Genomic DNA, 9269 nt, shown 5'->3' on the forward strand with positions numbered 1-9269 from the left:
ACACTTTGCATATTAGTCTTTTACATATATATAGATTACTTTCTTTTGCTCAATGATTTGAGAGTAGGTTGCAGTCATCTTGGGCCCTTACTCCTAAATACATTAGCATCTATTTCAGAAAAACACAGACATTCTCTTACCCAGCTAGTCATAGTACAATGATTAAATTTCAAAAGTTTAACATTGGTACTATAGTATTATCTAATTTACAGTTTATATTAAAACTAGTGGCCCAGTGCATGAAATTCATGCACATTAAAAGGAAATTAATTAAGGAAATCTACACTAATAAAAGATAAATATGTAAATTGGTCATCACTCCGCTATGCCCACCAGCCAGTCAAATTAACCCAACAAAGATGGCAGCCCGAGCGAAGACTGAAGATGACTGAAGACAAGAGGCTTGGCTTCTCCGCTGCAGCCGAACCAAAGGCCTGGGTCCCGGGTGCCGGAAGAAAACCTGTGCTGGCAGCCAGGGGAAGGAAGGCCTATTGCGCGAATCTTCGTGCATGGGGCCTCTAGTATTTTAATATTGCTATTTGCCCTTTCTCTATAATAGAAGTGTCAGAGATGGAAGAAAATTAGTAAAATGTATATGAAAATCTTCCTGTCAGAGTCTGAGGCATGCCGTGGGACCTAGAGTCAAGTCCCTGCCCCCCCACATGGCACCTCAAAATCACGTGAGACTCAGACCTGGCCGGCCCCAGCCCCATTGGGTGAAATCCAGACCTAATCGACTTCACCCTTGTCAAGCCCTGCCAGGCGGGGGGGCACAGCCTCAGGCCCCCTGTCAAGCCCCGCCGGGTGGGGGGAGCAGCCTCAGGTCCCCCGGTGCTGGGGCAGGGGGCACAACCTGAGGTTCCCCCGTCAAGCCCCACCGTGCAGGGGATGCAGCCTCAGATCCCCCACCCCGGCCCAGCACCACACAGCCTCAGGTCCCTGCTGATCACTTGTTATGGGAACCCTGCCTCTGCTGTGGACACAGCCATCTTGTGATGGCATGATGGAGTGAGGGTCAGTTTGCATATTACCTCTGTATTATATAGGATTTTTGCTAATTGTTACAAAGATGTCCTTTGTTGTGATTTTTTTAGTCAAACACAAGATCACGCATTTCTTTTAAGCTATGTAAATTTTGTGGCTTTGCAACATGTGACTTCTGTTCAGAAATAGAGAATATCCTTTTGACTAATCTGCAAGTTTTATTGAAGAAAAAAAAGATATTTGGGATTTCAAGGTGGCTGCTTTTTAAAAAACCAAATTTACCGTGTAAGAGGACCATTTTTATTTTTTATTCTGAAAACTTTGGCTGAGTTTTGGTGTCTTGACTCAGCAAAGGCTGTCGTTCAGCAAGGCTTGGTAAGCATGAAAGTGGGTACTGAAGCTTTTCCTTTATTTCATAATCCCAATTGTTTTTCTAGAAACCATCAATAGTTTCTAAATGACTGACTCAATTTTTGGATCCTATTCTCATGACCAAGCAAATGTTTGACTTGAAACCATCCCAGTATAAATGTCTCTGTGCCTCTAACTCTGAATCTATTCCTGGATTTCAGCACTGGAGAAACCCATCAAAAATGTCTAAAACTGGAACAAAGGTAAATAAATGATCATGCTGATTTTTAGCCTAACTACATTTTTTTTTTTTACCTAATGATACATTGAAAAAAACATGTAGAAAATCTTTAGCTACTTTCCCTGCTGGTGAGTATGATAGTGTTTAGAAGGTTAGGATAGGGAGAGAAGATTAAGAGATGCTTATTATATTCTCTAACAGAATTATCAAACAGTTTGTTAAGGGGTTATCAGTATGTGTGGTGCTATGTTGAATACTGTACAAGTATATAACATGTAAATACCATGATTTTTGTCTTCCAGAAACTAATATTCCATGCACTTCCACAGGAATAGGAATGCTGATCAGAGGATTATGTAAAGTAGAAAGCTTTTGGTATTTAATGAAAATTTTGTTTTATGAAATTTAGCCTCAACCATTAATATTTTAGAAGGCCAAGGTGGATGGAACAAACAAGAGAATTAAATCCTACATATCCTCTTCATTCAAGCAGTTACTCTAACCCTTTGCCCCAAATAAAGTGCTTATTAAGTTAAGAAAATTACCTATAAATATTTGATTTACAGTTGTTGAACTGGCTATTTGGTCCCGAGGCAGGGCTTTGGGAATGAGGGAATGTACTTTCATTCTTTTTACTTTGAAAACTTTCAAACCCATTGCATCATTTTAGAGAGCACCTATTAATATGTTCTAGAACTGGTTAGTGCCTGGTTATTTTCCTTTTAGAAAATAGAACTAATAATCATACTTGTTATTCAGAAGGAGAAAAATGAGACAGTGTCTTTAGTGCTCTGAATTTCTTGATAATATGCCAAGCACATCCCACTGAGAATGTGCAGTCCTAGAGAGATATCCATGTACCTCAAGGGAAAGCTGTTACAAAATCACCTTAGATGAAAACATCCCTGCTTTCAGAGATTTCCGAAGTAGTAATGGTGTGCTCTCTCATTTCTTGTGACTGAACTTTTGCTTAAGTTAAATAACCTTTGTTTGCTAGGCCAAAGAAGACTGCATCTCTTTCTCTTACTCTCCCTTTCCCACTGTCTTGCTAGCAGTTTAATCAGAGGAGTTAAGGGCTTGGCAGAAAGAACATGTTGTGTTTGTTTTTGTTGCCTCTGGAATACTTGAGACACTTTTCTTTCTGCCACATTGGATTAGTAGGCTATTTTTCAAAAAGTCAACTTGAAAACAAGAGGAATTTTGAAATTTTAGGCAAATCTTCTGCACATTTCTTAGCCTTTTCTGCAGATTCCCCTCCCACCCTGAAGAGTTAAAACCTTCTCTTAGCTGAGCATAGAGTAGACTTCATAGACCTACAAATGGAAAGTGAGTAGATTTGCAACATTCTCTGGGCCCTGAGAGTTTAGAAGGTCTCCCTGAAAGGTGAGCTTGGTCCTGGAGCTCAGTAATAGTTCCATGGCAACTAGTGCTTTGTTTCAATCTTGGGATGGTTAGCTGCTCTGCTGGGAGGTTGGACAGCAAGGTGACCTTGTAGAATATCGTGTATATTTCACTTCTTAGCTATTAATGTCAGTCAGGCACATGTGCAAAGGGCAGTAAATGTGAGAAACAATGAAGGAAAAAGATGATACTAACTTAATTTCCCATAACATATCCCTTGCAAAGGCTCTTTTGTGATTAGTTGGCTGAAAACCAAAGGTAAGTTGAATTAAGGACTTTGGGTCTATCAATTCATAGAAATGTTACCTTGATTTTCCTAAAGATCTTTTCACAGGTTTTGGGAAAAACCCTTCAGACTCAGCATCAGTCTTGTTCTAAGAGAGTAAATTCTATTTGTCAAAAGGGATAGCTGTGTAGGTAGGAAGACAGCAAAAGGGAAAATAAAGTAAAATAAAATGAACCACAGATTACTAACCAGGAATTTGCACTGCAGTCCACTCACTTGCCTGCAACTAACTGGTCACTAGATATTGACCATAAGAAAGTTAATTAACTTCCTTTTCTGTAACAGCTATAAGAAAAGCTTATTGGCAATTTTGAACTAGGTATTATACTAATTACTTTATCTACATTATCGCATTGGACCCTCAGAGCAATCCTGTTCAGTAGATACGATGATCCAGTTTTACAGATGAAGAGACTGAGCCTCAGAGAGATTCAATGGCTTGTTCAAGTCACAGAGCCAGCGGCTAGTGGTGCTGCTATTTTATTTTGTTTGATTTTTATCTGTAAACAGGGGCACCATATATCTTTAAATACTAGTATATGCTGTGCTAAAATGGGAAAAGGAGCTGGAAGAGATGAATTTGGGAAGGGGCAAAAGGAGATAAAGTAGATGATTAGGGGTGGGAAGGAAGCTTTTAGGGAACAGGAAATAAAAGAGATGAAATGGGAAAGGTAAAGAGGGAAGATTAAGGTAGAAGGAAATAATTATTAGTAGGGAACCATCTAGAAAAAACTACATGGGGTGGAAGAGAATGAGGTTTTATGTCCATTTGTGAGTAATTCTTGGTTTCTTCTCACCTTTATTCTCTGCATCTAATTAGTCACCAAACCCTAAATTTCTGTTGCACGTTTTCTTATCATCATTCACATTGCCATTGCCTTTCCATTGGCCCTCATCACTTACCTTGCCCATAACAACCATCTATTTCCAGGTACATCTCCCGCATTATCACCAAAGGGATTCTAGCATGGCTCCTGTGTCTCTTTTCTGCCTTCATTTCCTAATACTTCACAAACACTCAATGTAATGGCCCCTACAAAGGCTCATAATGTCTCACTCCTTTATTCCTTTGAACAGGCTATCCTTTTTCCTTTGCCTGTGGAGAAAACCCCCACTTAGCCTTCAAGCCTCACCTAGAAGATCCTCTCCAGACTAGTTTGCTCTGCTCCTCCTGGTTTTCTCCTTTTAAACCGATAGAGCAAAGAGTCACAAGGTGGCGGCATAACGCCAGGGAATTAACTTCTTATGATGCCTGTGACCTCAGTTTTAAATGATAACCTAGCATTGATTTTGGATTGAGGAATTATAGCCCATTTGGTCTAGTGGTTGTCAGACACTGTTTCATTAAGCCCTGGGTTATTTCTTGTAACTCTATCCCCTATTTCAACCAGAAAAGCTCTGAGTTTTATTTCACAGCCAGGGCGACCAAAGTAGTCTATTTCTTTCATTTGACAAATAGGACTTGGAACCAAGAGATGGCTTGATTAAGGTAGTGGGGCTGATTATGGAGATGCAGCTCTAGAGCCCAGGTTTATTATTTCCAGTTTTGCAGGGCTGCATGTTTTCCAAGGCCATCACAGATCCAAGGGGGTACCCCAAGCATTCTGTTAGAAACTGGGGAAGAGTTTGAAACAGAGAACATTTTGTTACTTTGCAACAATTTTCTTGGCAATAAAATAATACAGAACATAATATGGTATATTTTCATGCTCTGTATCCATCTAAAAAAAGTTCTCTAAAGTTAAGGTCTGTTTATTTTGCCTATGTATCTTCTATTTCACCTAGAATGAATGCCTGCATTTACACTTATTTGCCTTCACCAAACATTTATTGAGGGTCTGACAAGTGCTGGGCACAGCGGTTTTTAGCACAAATGAGGTTTGGTCTTCACCCTTGAAAAAAGTCCACTAGGAGGTCTGGTGGGAGAGATAGACATATTAGTAGATAATTTATTATGTAATGTGGTAAGTACAGTTAGGCGTGGGAATGAAAAGCAGGAAGCAGTGAGCTTGCGTCTGAAATTGCCGGCTTATATTAGAGCACTTTTTGGTTTTTTTATGTAAGCCCTCAGAACGTACTCATTCCTATCGTTGACAACCAAAGTTGTCTGTCAGAAGGTAAATGTTATAAGGTGAAGTAGCGCAAAAATGGAGAAGGAAGGAAATTATGAAGTGGGGAGTATGCTCTTAATTTCTATCTTATGTATGAATGATGCCACCAAACTACTCAGTTCTCTTTGTTTGCCCTGCACTTCAGATTACTTTCTATGAAGACAAAAAATTTCAAGGCCGCCACTATGACTGTGATTGCGACTGTGCAGATTTCCACATGTACCTGAATCGCTGCAACTCCATTAGAGTGGAAGGAGGCACCTGGGCTGTGTATGAAAGGCCCAACTTTACTGGGTACATGTACATCTTACCTCGGGGCGAGTACCCGGAATACCAGCATTGGATGGGCCTCAACGATCGCCTGGGCTCCTGCAGGGCTGTTCATCTGGTGAGCCTGGTGGCACTCTCCCTGTCTCCACGCTTTTTTGTTTTACGTGAAAGTTTTTTTGAGGTTTTTCTACTTCTTAATGGGAAGCTGTCTTTTTTGGCTGTGGAGGCTTACATAAAATCTTAGCTCAGTTCATCATAAGACTGAATACACTAATTATTTCTATAGCACTTTTGCTACCTCTTGAGGATTTTAAGGAATTAAGATTTTAAGTCAGCTGTTTCAGTCAGTGCACAGTGGGGATGGGAGTCTGGATCATCTAGATTTCAAGATGGTGGGTTCTGAACCATCCTGTTCTCTGAGTCTGTGACCTGCTGGTGATTTCCATGATGGTTACTGTTCGTTTCCTTCTGTTTTTTTAGTCTAGTGGAGGCCAGTATAAGATTCAGATCTTTGAGAAAGGGGATTTTAATGGTCAGATGTATGAAACCACTGAAGACTGTCCTTCCATCATGGAGCAGTTCCACATGCGAGAGGTCCACTCCTGTAAGGTGCTGGAGGGTGCCTGGATTTTCTACGAGCTACCCAACTATCGCGGCAGGCAGTACCTTCTGGACAAGAAGGAGTACCGGAAGCCCATCGAATGGGGTGCAGCTTCCCCAGCTGTCCAGTCTTTCCGCCGCGTTGTAGAGTAATGACATGGATGGGCCATAAGCTTCTTCCTAGGGGCCAAACACTGCTGGCCTTGTCATCAAATAGGTGTCATAAATAAAACAATTGGCATGCACTCCACTGTTGACTGTTGCCTCTCCTTAAACACTCTTAGGGATCAAATAGTATCCACCAGAGTGGGCAGTTACACAAAGCAACTAACTCAAAATGGGACTGCATGAAAAAGACTAGAAAATCATAGTGCCACATGTTGCTAATTTTGTGTTAATTTACAGGTACAATAATAATAGCTGCCATTCATTGAGTGCTTTTATTATGCCATTTTCTCTTCACAACAATCCTGAAAAAGAGGTGGTTCATCTGCATCTTATGAATAAGGAACCGGAAGTTTAGAGAAATTAAAAACTTGCCCAGGTTCACCAGCTTGTGAATGACGGGACCAGGATACTTAGGTTTCCAAAACCCTGTTCTTTTCTCTATTTTTAACTCATTCAACACATATTGGCTGGGGATCTGTGTACATCGTGTAAGTACACAACCCTGGGATAGTGTACCTATCAAACGGGGCTATTACTTGAAAATAGTAGTGCCATAAGTCTCTTGAAGTCCTTTACGATCCAGAGATTCCTGTGCCAGTTACCTCTCAACCCTCAGTTCAGTTTATCTGTAAAAAGAAAGGACATGTGAAACAATTTATGCCTGCTTTAAAATAGTTGGGATGGAGTTTTATTGAATTCTTCTTACTTTGAGATTTTACTAGTATTTATTTAGTCTTAAAGGAACTGGGGCATTACTAGTAATGTTTAGTGAATATCCCACTGAACTGGGATACTCTGGATGTACCTATCTTTAGAGAGATGCCAAAGCTCGTGTCTCCTAGGAGTTTTTCCTGCAAAGGACGAGTAGAACAGCCGAGGAACCCCCCTTTGTATTCATTTCGGCCTGTACGCTAGTGTGCAGAGCATGCTCTCCCCTGAATGCTTTTATTCATTTTGTTAACTTCAGCCCTGCCTCCTGTCATTTTTTTCATTTTGAGTGAAGGACTTTGAGAAATTTAAGTGAAACTGAGCAAGAAAGACATGGTACACTGAGGAGGAATGGGAGGCCACTTGCTGAGCTGCAGAGCTCTGGACCTTGTCACCTACCATGAAGTTAACTTTCCTTATCTCCACAATGAGGTAGGTGAGCCAAATGCTCACTCAAGTCCCATCGAACATAAACATTCTAATTCTCTGAAGGCCAGGGCAATGCTGAAAGACTAGCTGATGTCTAAAGACCACTAACATTTATTTTTAGAGGCACAATTTCTGTGAATGACCTTGGAGATCCTGCCTCTCCTTTTCTGCAGAGGATGCTGAGGGGGTAACAGTCAGTGACTGCCAGTCTTTCCTCTCAGACCAACTGCTGCCATGTTCCAGTCCTTGGTGAGCTGGTCACAGTCTGTTCAAAACAAGCAGAAAAGCAGTTCTGGCAGTAGGATAGGAAAACAGGCATCAGGATGACTAACCATGGTCTCAGAGAAGTAGAAGATGGCTTTTGACAAATAAAACAATTATTTGGGGATGTGTTATGCCTCTTGGTTCATACCCTGGTCCAGAAAGAGATTGCCACCATTCTCCCCAGCCATGGACACATTAATCAACTTGCATGTAAAAGGAATTTACTAGCAATCAACATTACAGTGAAAAACACTGTATGTCCTTATCTATCTATCAGTCAGCCCCAGTTCTGTTAGAACATTCTGCCATTACAGCCAAAAGCACCTGTCATGGACACCCATGGGTTGTTATTTATAAGTATTACCTCTCTCTGCTTTTTATTGTTTCGCTGCTCTAAAATGGGGGAGGAGGTGTCTCAAGAAAATAGGGCAATGGCTTACTTAGACCATTGTAGTCCTGTTTCCATTGTAGTCCTGTTTCCATTCTACTTATTCCTCAGACACAAGTCATTGAATATTTCCCAAACATAGAGCCCACTTCCTCAAAATGTAACATCAGGGGCTCTTCTTTAAAGCCTTTATAGTAGTGGAATCTAAAAACAAAACAAATAAAACAAACCCATAGATACAGAGAACAGCTGATGGTTGCCAAAGGGGAGGAGGTGGGGGGTTTGGGAGGGAGTATAGGGGAGTTAAATGTGACCAGTTATTTATTCCTTTATTCAAGGAAAATAAAATTTAAAAATAAAGCCTCCAGGTAGGGTTGCCAGATTAAGTAATGGACAGAATTAGTAACTCCCAAGTCAGATAAGTCAGATATAAACATAGTGTAAGTGTAAGTTTTGGATGGAATATACTTACACTAAAACATTATTTGTCATTTGTCTGAAATATAAATTTAACTGCATTCTGTATTTTTATTTGCTAAATATGGCAATCCTATGCTTAAAGGGCAAAGCAAAGGGGCGACATGGCACTGAAAGGGAGTCAAAGTCTTTCATTGAGTCAGAATCTCCCTGTAAGTTTCAACCTCTATTCTCGTTCTGCTTTTCATTTAATTCTCCATTTTCTTTAGGCAAGCATGTCAAACTCAAAGGCTAACATGGCCAAATAGGTTTAAGTTGATTTGGGCTGCAGAAAAAACAAAAGCTTCAATTTTTATAGAAACGTAGGTTTATTTCAATAGGGACATGCTGAATACAAAGGGCTGAAATAAATAATTGTTAAAATAATAGAACATTTTAATAAAAATTAACATTCTGTATTAAATATTAACTTACCAGACACTGAATAACTGCACAAATTAATAAGCGTAACGCAAATAAACCTACTTTTCTAGTTCTCCAAAAGTGGAATATTTCCTATTGCGCACACCAAACAAGTCAGTACAAGACTAATGACATGGCAATCAGCTGCTAAAACATTCGCTGCTAGTATCATGGAGAGAAATGGTGCAT

The 9269-nt window shown here is 40.2% G+C and overlaps 1 protein-coding gene across 1 annotated transcript; it reads left to right on the forward strand.

The window, feature by feature from the left end:
• The first annotated feature begins 1134 nt into the window (after positions 1-1134).
• Positions 1135-6478, forward strand: CRYGS (crystallin gamma S). Its single transcript, XM_036352930.1, has 2 exons — positions 1135-5762; positions 6125-6478. Exons 1-2 carry the CDS (start codon positions 5472-5474, stop codon positions 6395-6397), a joined length of 564 nt encoding a protein of 187 aa, XP_036208823.1. The 5' UTR covers positions 1135-5471; the 3' UTR covers positions 6398-6478.
• The last annotated feature ends 2791 nt before the right edge of the window (positions 6479-9269 follow it).

The sequence above is a fragment of the Myotis myotis genome, unplaced genomic scaffold, assembly GCF_014108235.1.
Source record: "Myotis myotis isolate mMyoMyo1 unplaced genomic scaffold, mMyoMyo1.p scaffold_m19_p_2, whole genome shotgun sequence".
NCBI classification, from domain to species: domain Eukaryota; kingdom Metazoa; phylum Chordata; class Mammalia; order Chiroptera; family Vespertilionidae; genus Myotis; species Myotis myotis.

What these genes read in the sequence shown, in the direction of transcription:
- CRYGS (XM_036352930.1), top strand. Translation starts at nt 5,472, where the DNA reads ATGATGCCACCAAACTACTCAGTTCTCTTTGTTTGCCCTGCACTTCAG. An exon ending in CCTGCAGGGCTGTTCATCTG is followed by an intron (nt 5,763 to 6,124) that starts GTGAGCCTGGTG and finishes CTGTTTTTTTAG; the next exon opens with TCTAGTGGAGGCCAGTATAA.